We start from the raw sequence: 19,382 nt of genomic DNA, 5'->3' as shown, positions 1-19,382 counted from the left end.
AAATATTTAGTTATACGAAAAATCGAAACCCAGCACGGTAGGGCATGGTTTCTCAAACTTCTAAATACTGAACATTGCCTTGTTTTTGTAAATTTTCCAATAAACAATTATGAAACCAGCTCAAAATACATTTATTTAGTTCGTTTGGGATATAAAAGAACAAAACAATTAAAAATTGGGCCCAAATACGTGGGAGACAAAACATGGTATCAAGCATAGCACAAATATATGTGAATTCAACATAAATTTACACTATGGAATAACAAAGATAATAATGCGAACATACAATTTGACATATACAATAATGATCTCCCATCCCTTCATATTGAATATACAATCAAAGCCTGATGAACTTCCTTTTTCGAAAATATATATATTTTATAACATTTACATTGCAAATTAATAAAATGTAAAACAAAATTTGAAGGGTAATAAAAGAATTTAAAATAAATGAAGAAAAAAATTGAAACCAATACATTTATGTAATTTTAAACTAAATTATATGTACAAAAGTCTTAAAAATAGGCAAGCATATGAGAGAATTTAAAATAAAATTTGAAATCAATGAAATAAAAAACAGTCTGAATTAAAATTTATAACAACATAAAATGCAAAACTTAATAGAATTAATATATATATGTATAAAAATAAGAGATGAATATATATATATATATATATATATATATATATTATGTAATAAAGTAGGCTCTTTAAAAGAGCTACCTTATGTATAAATATATAAAAGTATATATGTGAATAAATTCAAGAAGTGATTTATACATAAAATAATATGCAATCAACACTATATATAAAAAATAATGTATAATATAGATTTTAAAACAATATATAATGTATAATGTATAAATTTTGAAAACAAAAGTATAAAGAAAATTTTAAAATAGAAATTTTACATAATAGAACAATTTAAAGAAATGATTATACAAATGAATGAAAAAACAAATTAACATAATATTTAAAAAACTATGTTAAGATAATTTTAAAAAAATAATAATAAAATCTTAAATAAAATTGAATAAAAACATAAATTAAAAAAAACTGGATTGAAATAAAAGTAAGATTAGGAGGACAATCTATAAACAAATAAAATTAATAAAACCAAAGATTAGACTAAGATGAAACATGCACCAATGGTCAGGGATCTAAAATACAAATATCCCAAGCTTTGAAACGCGACATTTAAACAAGGACCAAATTGCAGCAATGCGTAAACCACAGGGAAAATGTAAAAAAATAAATAGAATCAAGGCCGAAAAACAGATCAATGCAGGATAGGAGGGACTCGTCGCACAAATTGACCAATTAAGGTGAAAAGGAGCAGATCTGGGCCTCCAAACGGGTTAACGCGCGGATCCTTTCTTTATCAAACGGCGCCGTTTCATATACATCAGAAAAACAAATGAAAAAACCCTAAATGAACACTTAATCTCCTTAAACAAAAAAAAAACTAAGCTTCCTATCTCTCTTATTCAACTGAATCAAAATATACTTCACTCAACACCCCTTCACCTCCATACTTTTGTGGATCGCACCATATGAAAGCATGCCCAAAGGCTTTGCTACTCTCAAGCCATAGAATCTTCACTTAAACTTCGAGTACGATGAAGCAAGCAAGGATTCGAAAGAACCGATACCCAGATACATTCCTCTATTTTTATTTCTTGTGAAAAACAAAACAAAATAAAATAAAGAACACACAAAGATTTTTACATGGAAACCCTTTTGGGAAAAAACCACGGGCAGAGGAGAAGAAAATTCACTATGTCGAATTCAAATAATTACAAGAGGAATAGACTATGTCTATTTATAGGCTTGTAAAGCCATATTCTAGTAAGACTGAAACACCTTATTCTAATCAATATCAAACAGATAGAATTTAATAAGGTTTAAAAAACCATCCATTTTTCTGAGTCTTCACAACTAACCGCCTCAGAATAATTAGATGGCTTTTGGTTTACATCTATATCTTCAGCCACATTTAAAGCATAAGCAACTAAGTCAGCTTCGGCATACTTCTTTGGAGGTTTAATTTCTCTTCTAGTTCTGTTTTTGGCGATAGAGTATTGTGGTGAAGAAGTAACTCTATTCTCAATTTTGTCTTGGCTTGAGGAGTTGACTCAGATTAATCGATGCTCCACCTGCTTTTGATTTTCTTTATTGGAAGAGTCTTTAAGAGATAAGTTAGGTAGCATAGTAGTTTCATCAAAAACAACATCTCTGCTAATCACAACTTTTCTATTTTCAGGACACCATAACTTATACCCTTTTGCACCAGCTTTATAACCAAGAAAAACGCATTTAATGGATTTCGGTTCCAATTTTCTATTATCAACATGAGCATACGCAGGACACCCAAAAATCTTTAAATCAGAATAATTAGCAAGATTACCAGACCATACATCTTGTGGAGTCTTTTTCTCAATGGCAACGTGTAACACCCCTTACCCTATCCATCGCCGGAACAGGGTACTAGGTATTAACAAATTATAGTATATACTATTAAACAAAACCCAACAAAAATATGGCGTGCAATTTGATCATTATAACATATGCCATTAACAATACAAACCAACTTCAAAGGCTTCGTACAAAATGATTAGTTTGATACTATAAGTAATAATTTGAACCTAGACAATTATGACACGTAACAAAATAAGTAAGTCTGCTATACATGCCATATTTCAAAATGTTGAGTTCAGATACCAAGAGTATTGATAGTGCGGGCAGATCTTCTACGATCTCTGACTCCTGTGCTAGCTGGACAACACTATAAGACAAATGAGAGAAAAGAAAGTAAGCTTATAGCTTTGTAAGTAAGTATATAAATAACAAATAAGAAATCTAATATGTTTACAACATAACTCAATTATATCATATTTTTAATTTTATTGTTTACTCCAATTTGATCAAGCTGTCCTTCCTGCGTCATGATCACTAAATAAATCATAACTCGAGTTACGAAACTCGAAATTCAAATCCATAAAATTTCCCTGAATCTAGACTCATAAAAATTCTTACTAATTTTTTTCTAGAATTTTTGGTTCATCCAATTAGTACAGTTTATTAGTTAAAGTTTCCCCTGTTACACAGCTCAACTGATCTGACCTCTGTTCATTACGAATTGAATTTCTCTCAGTACACAATTCAAATAACCATGAAACCTATTTCATTTAAAACTAGACTCAATAAGGAATTTATGAATATAAACTATATTTATTAATTTATTTTTTACAATTTTTAATGATTTTTCAAAGTTGAAACAGGGGATTACATAGTCATCCTAAGCAAGTCTCACACAATTGTAAATATCTCAAAATATAGAATTCCTTTTCTTGCTATGTTTCTTTTATATGAAAATAGACTCATGAATCTTTAATTTCACATCTCATTCAACCTCTAATTAAATTCCTTATATTTTTGGTGAATTTTCAAAATCACGTCACTGCTACTGTCCAAAACAGTTTTAATGCTAATTTCATTCTTTCACACATTCTTTATACTAACCTCATTTTAACTTACATATATATATATATACTACAAATCATTTTAATCACATTTCATACATCACAAGTGTAGGTCTATGACTACAATGTCACCACAAAACCATCCCGTTGAACAATGAACAATTCGGAATAATCCTCGATACTTGATAGTTTCAGCACACAGCCCCACCATCATATCTCATTTAATTTGGCTCTCTTGTACACATGGTGAACACTTAGTACCACTCATGCGACCTAGCCGATTTATCTCGTAGCTCTCTTGTCTACATGGTGTCCTTCACTTGGAATCACTCATGCGACCTAGCTACATTTATCTCTCACGTAGCTCTCTTGTCTATATGGGATACATCCCGTATCACACATGTGACCTAGCTACTATATAGTATCTCGTAGCCTTCTTGTACACATGATGTGCACTCGGCACCATACATGTGACCTAGCTACGCCCTCTATTTTATTCGATTTTTAGAATGTTCAACCGGATCTCTCTCTATTATTTATTTCCATTCTTTCAATAGTCGATTTATACTTCAACATCAGCTAATATATATATAATAGGCAGAAATATAAAATGTAAATGAAATTAATGTATTATTTACATACAAACTTACCTCGGTGCAAAATATGGGAATTTTGCAATTTAGTCCAAAACATTCTCCTTTCCCCGTTCGAGGTCGATTCCACGCCTTTCTTGATCTATAACAACATATTTAGCTCATTTAACGCTCAAACTATTTATTTTAATCCAAAAATTACATTTTTGCCCCTAACTTTTACAAAATTACGATTTTGCCCCAAGGCTTTCTTATGTTTAATGACCTACTGATCATTTTTCTCTTCTATGGCAACATCAAATTCTCACTCTAACACATAGTTATGAACAATAGGTATTTTTATCGATTATATTGTTTTGCTCGTTTTCGTTAAAAATCGCTTAGAAAAGATCGTTCCCCTAACTTCAAACATTCATATTCTACCATCAAACAACAAAATACATGCCTATCATTCATGGGTAAATTTTTAAACATAAACCCTAATTCGAACTAATGGTAGAAATAAGTAAACCGAGCTACGAGGATTTCAAAAATGTGAAGAACATTAAAAACGGGGCTTGAATTCACTTACTATGAAGCTTGAAAGTTGAAGAAACCCTAGCTATGGAGGAGAGCAATTTTCTGCAGCAACTAATGAAGATGATAACCAATTTTGTGTTATTTTTCCCATTTTATTTCATTTAATATACAAATGACCAAAATGCCCTTACTACTAAACTTTCAAAAAAATTCCCTCCATGTCCAATTTTTGTCCATAACTTAAGAATGGGTTAAATTTCTATTTAAGACCTCCTAATTAATATCCCAAAGCAATTTCATACGAAAAACTTCTAAAACACGAGTTTTACAATTTATTCGATTTAGTCCCTATTCTCAACTTAAGCGCGAAATGCACAGAATTTCATCACAAAATTTTCCTGAAATCATGAAATCATATCATAAACCCCAAAATAATTATAAAACGATTATTTTTATCTCGGATTTGTGGTCACGAAACCACTATTCCGATTAGGCCCTAATTCAGGTTGTCACACAACGGATGGAGATTGGTTGATGAAAAAACATGCAGTAGAGCCTGCTTCTGCCCAAAATGACTTTGGTAAGTTGGAATTTGACAAAGTACATCGAACCTTCTCCATGATCGTTCTGTTCATTCGTTCTGCAAAGCCATTTTGCTGTGGAGTATGGCGAACTGTCAAGTGTATCATGATCCTTTCTGACTTGCACAATCTATTAAACTCATCAGAATAGAACTCTAAGCCATTATTTGTACGGAGGTATTTTATTTTTTTTCCCATCTCTTTTTCAATCATAATTTTCCAAGACTTAAATGCAGAAAACACATCGCTTTTCTGCTTCAAGAAGAACGCCCAAACTTTTCTGGAAAAATCATAAATAAAGGTTAGCATATAATTAGCTCCACCTCTCGAAGGCACTCTGGATGGCCCCCACAGATCAGAATGAATATACTCCAACGTTCCCTTCATGTTATGGATTCCTCTAGTGAATCGAACTCTCTTTTGCTTCCCAAAAAAACAGTGCTCACAAAAATTTAGTTTGCAAATTCCTTGCCCATCAAGAAGTCCTATTTTGCTCAATTCTACCATGCCATTCTCACTCATATGCCCTAGGCGCATATGCCAAAGTTTAGTAATATCATCATCTGAAAAGGAAGAAGAAGCGACAGCTGCATCACCAGTAACAGTAGAACACTACAAAACATATAACTTGGCAATTTTACTCTGCCCTTTCATCACAACAAGGGAACCTTTGGAAATCTTTAAAACCCCACTTTCAACTGTGTATCTGTACCCTTTTGAATCAAGACTACTCAATGAAATTAAATTTCTTTTAAATTTTGGAACATGTCGTACGTCACTAAGTGTTTTGACAACTTCATCAAACATCTTAACTTTAATTGTTCCAACACCTACAATTTTACACGAAGCATTATTTCCCATCAAAACAACACCTTCAGACACTGTTTCGTAAGTTGTAAACCAATCCCGATTGGGACTCATGTGGAAGGTGATGTAACACCCCAAACCCGAGACCATTGCCGGTGTCGGACCCGAGGGTTAACAAACCAAGTTCACATGTTTTTGCCCACCAATTTGACATTTCCAGTCAGGCTGGAAAACTGCGTCACTGTCGCCTTAAAAATCATATCTTGAGTTTCAAAACTCGGAAACTGGTTTCGTAAATTTTCCCTGAATTTAGACTCATATATACATCCATGGATTTATTTCTAGGATTTTTGGTCGGGCCAATTGGTACAGTTTATTAGTTAAAGTTACCCAAGTTACAGGGATCGACTGCTCTGACCTTCGCGCGGTATAACTTGAATATCTCTCTGCACAGGGCTTTAATGCTGGTGTCGTTTATTTCTAATGAAACTAGACTCAAAATGGAATCTGTACATATAAGGTATATCCCTAATTCTTTTGGATAATTTATAGTGAATTTTAAAGTTGCGACAGGGAACCCAGAAACCATTCTGGCCCTGTCTCACAATAGCTTTAATATCTCTTAACCTGTAACTCCTATGACCGTTTCGTTTCTTCCATATGAAAATAGACTCATCAAGGTTCATTTACATAGCTTATTCACTATTTGATTCCATTCCTATGAATTATGGTGATTTTTCACATTCACGCCACTGCAGCTGGCAGCATCTGTTTTAAGGTAGGACTTACCTATTTGGTAGTCTCCATGATTCAACTAATCTTGCCATACATAGGTTCATATATGATCATTTTAACCATGCCAATGGCTGATCATATGACCAACATTCCCATTTCCAAACCATAGCCACATCATGACCCCAAATATATATACATACAACCCACAATAAGTCTAAGTTCATGCTCCCTTTTGAGCCATTTTCGCATGGCCATACAAACTTACATTACAACGTATTTAACAAACAAGAGGTAGTCCTATACATGCCATCTCAAGTTCAACCAAAATTTATACCAAAATGGAGGCTTGATAGTGTGGATGACTTGACTTCAACGATCCCAAATCCGATTGCCTCGAGCGAAATCTAGAAAACTAAGAGCCAAAGCGGCGGAGTAAGCATTTTTATGCTTAGTAAGTCTCAAGGAATATAATCAACTCTAATTACAGCAATACATTCACATAGTTAAATGCATCATTTCATTAATGCACATTCACATAATCATACTTACTTCACCATCCCAACTCTTATGTTCATACACAAATAACGGCTTCATTAAGGCCGATAACTCGTTCCATCATAGGAGCGGATATTCACACGCTCTTACTCCTAGCGCAAAGCACACACCGCACTTACCTTGTCATTGGGAAATTTCACAAGTGCATTAGCTGAAATTTTCCAGCAAGCTTATAATTTTCAAATCACATACCTTCGGAGTTTAACCGGATGTCGCTACTCGATCAATGGCCTTGGGACATAGCCCGTTATGGTAACCCGCACCAAGGCCTCACGGGACTTAACCCGGATATCACGATTTGCACAAATGCCTTGGTCTTAGCCGGATAGAATGACTCGCACGAATGCCTTGGTCTTAGCCGGATGTAGCCACTAGCACAATTGCCTTGGTCTTAACCCGGTTATAATTTCCAGCATAATTGTCTTGGGCTTAGCCGGATATCATTCAATTTCTCATGCACACATACATCAATAATCATTGGACATACATATTTATTTTCGTTACTAAGGCTCAAACACAATTATAATCACTAACATAATCGCCTTGGGACTTAGCCCGGTATCATTCGAATACTCATACACACATAAATCAATAATCAATACATCCATATTTCATTCCACATAATTCAAGTAAGGTCACTTCTTGAGGACTTACCTCGGATGTTGTCGAACGGCTTTTACGGCTATTCGATTACTTTTTCCTTCCCTTGTCCAATTGTGGCCCTCTTAGCTCTTGAGCTAATTCAAACAAATTCAATTTATCAAAACCTCATTGTGCTAGCTTATGGCGAATATGACAAGGAATTTAAATGGTCATATGGCCACCCTTTAGCTTGAATACACAATGGTCATGCACATTTTATACTACATCAAGCAATTCAATACAATTTATTCGAGCATCAAGGAAAAGCTAAGGCCTTCAATAGGCTACCCAAGGCCGAATATACTTGTCCATGTTGAGGCCAATTATGCACTTAATACCACACAAAAACAGCATGCATTTTACTAGTTAATGCTTTGCATATTGTAGCTCAAAACTTACAATATAGCATCAAGCACTCATGTGTGCTAGCCGAATGTGCTTACAATTTCACAATTATTCTTCAACATCTTCTTCTTTAAACAAACTTATTCATCACTTCCTTCATAACCAAAACATCATGTACAAACATATATATACATATATGAGCATGGCCAATTTCAAGGTGTCCATAGCCATCCAAAACACAAATTTTAACTAACATGCAAGAAGCATGAACCATGCTCATGAATGCATCATGGCGAATATGACAATCATGCTCCTTTTCAACTTCAATCATGATAAAACAAAAGAAAGCTCAAAATCTTACTCAAGAGTAGACAATCCATCATTGCATGCATCATCATCAAGCTTCACACTTAGCATGCAATGGCTTTATCACCATAACAACTTTGGCCAAATACCATTTCCATGGCTTAACAAAGATTTGAGCCATGGCTAACATGCACATCAAGTTAGCAACCAAAACATGCATGAAACTCCTAACACAACCTCATACATACCTTAATCTTGATGCAAACTTAGCCAAATCTCCTTCTAGATCTCTTCCAAACCAAGCATGAAGCAAAAATCCTCCTTCTTCCTTAGTTTTGGCTCAAAGAAAGGATGAACAAAATTTTTTCTTTCCTTCTCTACAACTCACGGCAATGGGGGATTACCACACTCACACACATTTTTTTCATTTTTTTATCACCCATACACCTTTGTTTATTATTTCACCCTAATGCACCAACAAAACATGTTTCATGACATGTTTAGCCCATCCTCCCTTGTCATGGCCGGCCACCACCTATAAAAGGGGGAATTTGACATGCAAGTCCATTATTTTGCATGCATGCTTTAATTAGTCATCTCACATTTCCTATCATACTTTCAAAGTTCATTACTAAGTCCTTTCTTGTGGAATTCACCCTTATAACACTAAATCAATCATCATAAAATGTCATACATGAGCACACACATATTATAGGCATCAAAATAAATTTTTAATTATTTTTATGCCTCGGTTTTGTGGTCCCGAGACCACCTTCCGACTAGGGTCAATTTTGGGCTGTCACAACTCTCCCCCACTTAAGAAATTTTCGTCCCCGAAAATCTTACCGGTAAATAGGTTTGGATATCGCTCTTTCATAGAGTTCTCGGTCTCCCAAGTAGCTTCTTCTATCCCGTGCTTGAGCCATAACACTTTCACTAGCGGAACCCGCTTGTTTCGCAACTCTTTCACTTCTCGTGATAGGATACGAATTGGTTCTTCCTCATAACTCATATTAGCTTGAATTTCAATTTCTGATGGACTAATCACGTGCGATGGATCGGATCTATAGCGTCGAAGCATCGAAGCGTGAAAGACATCGTGAACCTTTTCGAGTTCGGGGGCAAAATCAAACGATATGCCCTTTGGATCGACTCGCCGGATATCTCATATGGCCCAACGAACCTCGGGCTCAACTTGCCCTTACGGCCGAATCGAGTATCTTTTTCCAAGGCGATACCTTGAGAAACACTTTATCACCCACGATACTCGATATCCTTACGCTTCAGTCCGCGTCGACTTCGATGATCGGAGGCTATCTTGAGACTTTCACGGATTACTTTCACTTCTGCTCAAAGCATCCCTAATCAAATCCACCCGAAAATCTTGCTTTCACCGAGCTCGGTCCAAAACAATGGTGTACGGCATTTACGACCGTACAAGGCCTCGTAGGGTGCCATCTTAATACTTGATTGAAAGTTGTTGTTGTAAGCGAATTCAATCAACGGCAAATACCGTTCCCATAAACCACTAAACTCGAGGACGCAACATCTTAACATATCCTCAAGTATCTCGAATTATCCGCCGGATTGACCATCGGTTTGGGGGTGAAAGGCGGTCTGAAATGCAACTTGGTACCCAAAGCTTCTTGCAACTTTTTCCAAAATCGCGAGGTAAATCTCGGATCTCTATCCGACACGATGGAAATAGGCACCCGTGTAATCTCACAACCGAGAAACGTACAATTCACTAATTTGTCAATTGAAAAATCCGTACGTACGGGGACAAAGTGGGCCGACTTAGTCAAATCGATCTACCACGACCCAAACCGCATCCTTCTTACTTACTGACAATGGCAGTCCGGATACAAAGTCCATTGTGACTCGATCCCATTTCCACTCGGGTATCGTGATTGGCTGAAGTAATCCTGAAGGCACCTGATGTTCCGCTTTCACTTGTTAACATATTAAACATCTCGAAACAAAGTCGGAGATGTCTCGCTTCATACCATGCCACCAAAACCGACGTTTCAAATCATTGTACATCTTCGTACTCCCCGGGTGGATTGCCATTCGGCTACAATGGGCTTCATTCAGAATTATCGAAATGAGTTCAATTCTTTGGAACACATGACGACTTTTGAACCTCAAACAATCGTCATCATCGATTTGAAACTCGAATCCTTGTTCGAACACACTCGGCCCGTTTTGCGCCAACTCGTCGTCGACTTTTCGAGCTTCTCGAATTTGATGTATCAATAGTGGTTTGGCTTTCAATTCAGCTACTAACACACTATCGGATCGAATGCAGACAAGTGCACGTTCATCGCTCGTAAGCGAATAATGATTTATGACTCAAGGCATCCGCAACCCCATTCGCCTTTCCGGGTGATAGTCAATGACCACTCGTAATCCTTTAACACTCGAGCCAATGTCTTTGTCACAGATTTAAGTCTCTTTGGATCATCAAATATTTGAGACTTTTGTGATCCGAGTATACATGGCACCTTTCACCAAATAAGTAATGTCGCCAAATCTTTAAGGCGAATACGATGGCGGCCAATTCGAGATCATGAGTCGGATAATTTTTCTCATGTGGCTTTAATTGCCTCGACGCGATAGGCCACAACTCGACCTTCTTGCATTAATCGCAACCTAACCCAAGTAGAGAGGCGTCGCTATAGATGACAAACTCTTTCTTGGGACTCGGGTTGCACTAGAATTGGGGCTTCAGTCAAATAAGTTTTCATTGATCGAAACTTTTTGGCATTTCTCAAATCCATTCGAACTTAACATCCTTTTGGAGTAGCTTCATCATCGGCGTGGCTATCGTTGAGAAGCCTTTTACAAATCGTCGGTAATAACCTAAGAAGCCCCAAAAAGCTCGAACCTCAGTAATATTTCTGAGGCTTCCAATTAAGTATGGCTGAAATTTTTATTCGGTCGACTCGAATACCCGATCTGAATACCACATGACCCAAGAAGCTTACCTCTCTTAACCGAACTCACACTTGCTGAACTTAGCATATAATTGCTTGTCCGTAAAATTTGCGGACTAACCGCAGTGTTCAAAGATGTTCGGTCTCATTTCTTGAATAGACCAAGATGTCATCAATGAACACGACTACGAATCGATCCAAATATGGTCTAAAGATTCGATTCATTAAATCCATAAATACCGAGGGCATTAGTGAGCCCAAACGGCATCACCAGAACTCATAGTGACCATATCTCGCTCAAGGCGTCTTGGGTACGTCCGAATCTCGGATTCGCAATTGATAATAGCCCGATCTCAAATCTATTTTCGAGAACACCGAGGCTCCTTTAGTTGATCGAACAAGTCATCGATACGTGGCAGCGGATATTTGTTCTTTATTGTCGCTTTATTAAGTCGACGATAATCGATGCATGTACCGCATGGTTCCATCCTTCTTTTCACGAACAACACCTGGCGCACCCAAAGGCGAAAAACTCGGGCGAGCAAAACCTCTATCCACCAATTCTTGCAACCGAGCTTCCAACTCCTTTAATTCCGTTGGTGCCATACGATACGGAGCTATCGAAATTGGAGTGGCACGGTACCAATTCGATGCCAAATTCTATTTCCGAGCAGTGGTAAACCGGCAATTCTTCAGGAAAACATCCGGTATTCACAAACCACGGGCACAGATTCGGGTTTCTTTTCGATTCCTTGTCATCGAAAGCACGACGCAAGGTACGCCGCACTCTTTTCTTACATATTTTTGGGCCAACATTGCGATATTACGGTGGCAACCCCTTTAAGTCCGTAGACTTAACCCGAATTATCTCGTTATTCGCACCTCAAATCGATAGTCTTGCTTTTGCAATTTACGACCGCATCGTGCATGGTCAACCCATCCAAACCAAGAATAACGTCGAATTCATCGAACGGCAAAAGCATCAAGTCTGCAGGAAACAAGAACCTCGAACACTAGGGGACTTTTCTTGCACACTTTGTTGACAAGCACGTAATGACCCAAGGGTTTGACACCGAATTACAAACTCATGAGACTCAATAGGCAAAGTCTTCTTGGATGCTAAGGTTTCACATATATAAGAATGAGTAGAACCGGGGTCAATCAAAGCAATTACATTTGTATTGAAAAGAGTGAAAGTACCGGTAATAACATCCGGAGAGGCAGCATCCTCGGCGTGCGCAGATGGCATAAGTCCTAGCAGAGCACGAGCCTCGGATCGATGGTAGCATCTCTAGATCCTCTCGACCGCCATCGACATTGCCCATATTTCTAGGTGGCCTACCTCGGCGATGGTAGCACCGGGTTTGCACTCGACTTGCATTCTGTTCATGCATCCTCGGGCAATCCTTCATAAAATGGTCGGCCGATCCACACTTATAGCAGGAGCGATCACGAAACCAACAGCTCCCGAATGCCATTTGCCACAATGTGGACACTCGTCCTCTCTCGGCGATCATTTCCGCCACCGCAATCGAGGTGACTCGTGTGGTCACAGGGGTCGATCGCGTCCTCGTCTAGAAAATCCCAAACGCCTCTAGACCGGCTCGCATCATCTCGAAATCTCTTCGATGCTTGTTGAAGAGACTTTCCGAGGACCTCTTCGAATTCTCCAATCCCCACATCAGCTTTTTGTTTCTCCTTTCTAAGCTCTTGACTTTACAAGCTCGCTCAACAAGTACTACGAACTCTCGTATCTCGAGAATGCCAACAAACATCCTTATATCATCATTCAGCCCATCCTCGAAGCGTTTGCACATAATAGCTTCGGACGAAATGCATTCTCGCGCGTACTGGCTAAGCCTCACAAACTTTCGTTCGTAGTCGGTAACGGACATAGAACCTTGCTTAAGATCAAGGAACTCCCTCCGCTTTTGGTCGATGAATCTCTGACTGATATACTTTTTTCGGAACTCGGTTAGAAAGAATTCCCAAGTCACTTGCTCTCTAGGCACCACAGAAGTCAGAGTACTCCACCAATAGTAGGCGGACTCGCGTAGCAAGGAGATGGTACACTTTAAGCACTCATCGGGTGTACAGGATAGCTCATCAAGCACCGGATAGTGTTATCTAACCATAATTCAGCTCGCGCTTCGGCATCATCATCATCCGTAGCCTTAAATTCAGTGGCCCCATGTTTTGAATCCTATCGATTGGGGCTTACGACCTTATTGGGTCGATCCAGGAGGTATTGTAGGTCGGGGTTGCATTAAATCGGGAATGGAGGTGGTGGAACAAACCGTGTTGGTTCGAATGTATTGATTAAACCATTCGTTCATCACACTATAAAAGGCTTGCTTAGCCTCGTCATTAGGATTGCTAGCCATAGGTTGAGAGTCCATGGCGCTGTCCCTTCTTGCGGAGCAGCGCCACACTCTCCACATCATCAGCTATCGCTTCGGTTGGGATCGGGATCCATTGCTATAAACAAACATGAAGTCAAATTGTCGAATTCATCACACTATCGATTCATCATTTAATGGCATGTATAGCTAGACCCCAAACACATCACGGTAGTCCTAGAATCGACTAAACCGTGGCTCTGATACCAATAAAATTGTAACACCCCAAACCCGAGACCATTGCCGGTGTCGGACCCGAGGGTTAACAAACCAAGTTCACATGTTTTTGCCCACCAATTTGACATTTCCAGTCAGGCTGGAAAACTGCGTCACTGTCGCCTTAAAAATCATATCTCGAGTTTCAAAACTCGGAAACTGGTTTCGTAAATTTTCCTGAATTTAGACTCATATATACATCCATGGATTTATTTCTAGGATTTTGGTCGGGCCAATTGGTACAGTTTATTAGTTAAAGTTACCCAAGTTACAGGGATCGACTGCTCTGACCTTCGCGCGGTATAACTTGAATATCTCTCTGCACAGGGCTTTAATGCTGGTGTCGTTTATTTCTAATGAAACTAGACTCAAAATGGAATCTGTACATATAAGGTATATCCCCTAATTCTTTTTGGATAATTTATAGTGAATTTTTAAAGTTGCGACAGGGAACCCAGAAACCATTCTGGCCCTGTCTCACAATAGCTTTAATATCTCTTAACCTGTAACTCCTATGACCGTTTCGTTTCTTCCATATGAAAATAGACTCATCAAGGTTCATTTACATAGCTTATTCACTATTTGATTCCATTCCTATGAATTATGGTGATTTTTCACATTCACGCCACTGCAGCTGGCAGCATCTGTTTTAAGGTAGGACTTACCTATTTGGTAGTCTCCATGATTCAACTAATCTTGCCATACATAGGTTCATATATGATCATTTTAACCATGCCAATGGCTGATCATATGACCAACATTCCCATTTCCAAACCATAGCCACATCATGACCCCAAATATATATACATACAACCCACAATAAGTCTAAGTTCATGCTCCCTTTTCGAGCCATTTTCGCATGGCCATACAAACTTACATTACAACGTATTTAACAAACAAGAGGTAGTCCTATACATGCCATCTCAAGTTCAACCAAAATTTATACCAAAATGGAGGCTTGATAGTGTGGATGACTTGACTTCAACGATCCCAAATCCGATTGCCTCGGCGAAATCTAGAAAACTAAGAGCCAAAGCGGTGAGTAAGCATTTTATGCTTAGTAAGTCTCAAGGAATATAATCAACTCTAATTACAGCAATACATTCACATAGTTAAATGCATCATTTCATTAATGCACATTCACATAATCATACTTACTTCACCATCCCAACTCTTATGTTCATACACAAATAACGGCTTCATTAAGGCCGATAACTCGTTCCATCATAGGAGCGGATATTCACGCTCTTACTCCTAGCGCAAAGCACACACCGCACTTACCTTGTCATTGGGAAATTTCACAAGTGCATTAGCTGAAATTTTCCAGCAAGCTTATAATTTTCAAATCACATACCTTGAGTTTAACCGGATGTCGCTACTCGATCAATGGCCTTCGGGACATAGCCGGTTATGGTAACCCGCACCAAGGCCTCACGGACTTAACCCGGATATCACGATTTGCACAAATGCCTTGGTCTTAGCCGGATAGAATGACTTCGCACGAATGCCTTCGGTCTTAGCCGGATGTAGCCACTAGCACAATTGCCTTGGTCTTAACCGGTTATAATTTCCAGCATAATTGTCTTGAGGCTTAGCCGGATATCATTCAATTTCTCATGCACACATACATCAATAATCATTGGACATACATATTTATTTTCGTTACTAAGGCTCAAACACAATTATAATCACTAACATAATCGCCTTGGGACTTAGCCGGGTATCATTCGAATACTCATACACACATAAATCAATAATCAATACATCCATATTTCATTCCACATAATTCAAGTAAGGTCACTTCTTGAGGACTTACCTCGGATGTTGTCGAGCGGCTTTTACGGCTATTCGATTACTTTTTCCTTCCCTTGTCCAATTGTGGCCCTCTTAGCTCTTGAGCTAATTCAAACAAATTCAATTTATCAAAACCTCATTGTGCTAGCTTATGGCGAATATGACAAGGAATTTAAATGGTCATATGGCCACCCTTTAGCTTGAATACACAATGGTCATGCACATTTTATACTACATCAAGCAATTCAATACAATTTATTCGAGCATCAAGGAAAAGCTAAGGCCTTCAATAGGCTACCCAAGGCGAATATACTTGTCCATGTTGAGGCCAATTATGCACTTAATACCACACAAAAACAGCATGCATTTTACTAGTTAATGCTTTGCATATTGTAGCTCAAAACTTACAATATAGCATCAAGCACTCATATGTGTGCTAGGCCGAATGTGCTTACAATTTCACAATTATTCTTCAACATCTTCTTCTTTAAACAAACTTATTCATCACTTCCTTCATAACCAAAACATCATGTACAAACATATATATACATATATGAGCATGGCGAATTTCAAGGTGTCCATAGCCATCCAAAACACAAATTTTAACTAACATGCAAGAAGCATGAACCATGCTCATGAATGCATCATGGCGAATATGACAATCATGCTCCTTTTCAACTTCAATCATGATAAAACAAAAGAAAGCTCAAAATCTTACTCAAGAGTAGACAATCCATCATTGCATGCATCATCATCAAGCTTCACACTTAGCATGCAATGGCTTTATCACCATAACAACTTTGGCCAAATACCATTTCCATGGCTTAACAAAGATTTGAGCCATGGCTAACATGCACATCAAGTTAGCAACCAAAACATGCATGAAACTCCTAACACAACCTCATACATACCTTAATCTTGATGCAAACTTAGCCAAATCTCCTTCTAGATCTCTTCCAAACCAAGCATGAAGCAAAATCCTCCTTCTTCCTTAGTTTTGGCTCAAAGAAAGGATGAACAAAATTTTTTCTTTCCTTCTCTACAACTCACGGCAATGGGGGATTACCACACTCACACATTTTTTTTTTCATTTTTTTTATCACCCATACACCTTTGTTTATTATTTCACCCTAATGCACCAACAAAACATGTTTCATGACATGTTTAGCCCATCCTCCTTGTCATGGCGGCCACCACCTATAAAGGGGAATTTGACATGCAAGTCCATTATTTTGCATGCATGCTTTAATTAGTCATCTCACATTTCCTATCATACTTTCAAAGTTCATTACTAAGTCCTTTCTTGTGGAATTCACCCTTATAACACTAAATCAATCATCATAAAATGTCATACATGAGCACACACATATTATAGGCATCAAAATAAATTTTTAATTATTTTTATGCCTCGGTTTTGTGGTCCCGAGACCACCTTCCGACTAGGGTCAATTTTGGGCTGTCACAGGTGAAGCCTGAATTAAGTATCCACTCCTCACTCACTTTAGAATCATTGACAGAAGTGACTAGAAATTCACCATCGCTGTAGCCTTCTACAACATCAGCTTCACCGAAATTTTTTGGTTGTTTTCCCTTTTTGATTCACAGCCTCCCTTTTAATATTATTCTGTAGCTTGTAGCACTCATATTTAATGTGCCCTTTCTTCTTGCAGAAGTTGCAAGTTTTACCTCTGTTTGAAGACTTTGATATACCCTTAGATTTACCGCGAGGATTCTGTTCCTGTGTCCTTCCATGATCATCATCAGCATTCCGATCTTGTCTCTCATGAACAATGAGACCCTCTCCTTGAGAGTCGAGTTTAACCACGAGATGCTTCATCTTATCATACGAGGTCAAAGAATCATAAACCTCATCAACTGTGAGAGAATCGCGGCTATATAAAATCATGTCTTTAAAGGTTGAATAAGACGGGGGCAACGAACAACCCTAGATCTTCCTTATCATACTGAACCTCCACGGCCTCCAAGTTTGAGAGAATTTCTTTAAGCATTGTTAAGTGTTCGTGTACAGACGCACCTTCCTCCAAACAATGAGCATAAAGACGTTGCTTCATATGCAACTTGCTTGTTAGAGTTTTCGACATACATAATTGTTCTAGCCTCTTCCATAATGCAGCGACGGTCTTCTCTTTCATCACATTCTGCAAAGTTTCGTTGGAAAAATGTAGATGTAATTGTGTTAACGCCTTTCGATCCTTACACTTCTTCTCTTCATCTGTTAATGTCGAAGTCATCTTATCTATCCCTAGCAGGGCATCCTCTAGATCCATCTGCGCAAGAACTGCATGCATCTTAATCTGCCACAACGCAAGTCTGGTATTGCGATCCAACAGCGGAATTTCATACTTCAAAGATGCCATTACCGTGATCGAGATAAATAACCCAGAAGCTCTAATACCAATTTATGAAAAAAATAAAATAAAATAAAGAACACACAAAAATTTTTACGTGGAAACCCTTTCAGGAAAAAAACCACGGGCAGAGGAGAAGAAAATTCACTATGTCGAATTTGAATAATTACAAGAGGAATAGACTATATCTATTTATAGGCTTGTAAAGCCATATTCTAGTAAGACTGAAACACATTATTCTAATCAATATCAAATAGATAGAATTTAATAAGGTTTAAAAACCTTATTCTAAAATAAAATAAAAGAAGTGTAATTCTATATGGATTCTTCTTTTATTTTATTTTACCTATATATTTTATTTAAATAAGGATTCAGGTCACTTAATTCTAACATTTCTTTTATATCGTAAATAAAGATCAAGAAGAACAAAGAAATAAAATCGAAAGAAATGCCAGATCTAAGTATCACCTCTCCAAAATTGACTTGTAAATGCCTCTTTTTTTGTTTTCAGTATTTCGTAATGTATTTCTGTGGAAAAGATCCCTTTTAAGATTACAATCAGTTTTCTTTTATAACCTAATCAGGAAAAATAAATAAAAGAAAAAATAAAAAAATGGAAATCCCCTAGATCCTTCTGCTATTCTCTTTTGTTGTCCATGAGTTGTTTGCTATAGTTTGTTAATCTGTTGCAGGAGGAGCCAGCTGGAGGTGGTGGCGCACGTGGGGTGTACGGAGGGGATGAAGAAAACTGTGCGTGGGAGCTGCGGCATGGGGAAGCCTAGGGTTCTAGAAGTTTCAATTTGCCCGGGCCATTTGGGTCGTTTTAAGATTGGGCCTTATTGTAAAATAAGTTTAAAATTTGGGCTTCAATTTGTATGTGGGTTAAATGTAAATTTGGTATTAGGCCAAAAGCTAGGCTTTTTGTAATGTTGGACTTTGGACCTTTTTTATTTTATTTTATTTATTTTGGTTGTTTGGGTCTTGTATGGGCCCAGGCGAAATGGGCCTATTACAGCGACCACTTCTTGTAGGTTGTTTCATAAGGGTTGGGGAAGGTAGAAGGTTTTGGGTTCAATTCAGATTCGAATGAGTTTTCAAAATCT

General features: G+C 37.7%; 1 protein-coding gene across 1 annotated transcript in view; it reads left to right on the top strand.

The window, feature by feature from the left end:
- The window catches only part of LOC128285437 (uncharacterized), a 30,763-nt gene extending 11,702 nt beyond the window's left edge, over positions 1-19,061 (top strand). The window contains exon 4 of the mRNA XM_053022932.1: positions 18,972-19,061. Coding sequence (XP_052878892.1) covers positions 18,972-19,061 — 90 coding nt within the window. The remainder of the gene's footprint in view (positions 1-18,971) is intronic.
- Positions 19,062-19,382: the final 321 nt, after the last annotated feature.

This window comes from Gossypium arboreum, chromosome 12 (assembly GCF_025698485.1).
Source record: "Gossypium arboreum isolate Shixiya-1 chromosome 12, ASM2569848v2, whole genome shotgun sequence".
NCBI lineage: Eukaryota > Viridiplantae > Streptophyta > Magnoliopsida > Malvales > Malvaceae > Gossypium > Gossypium arboreum.
The sequence above is the reverse complement of the archived record's forward strand: the minus strand, read 5'-3'. Positions and strand labels throughout refer to the sequence as shown.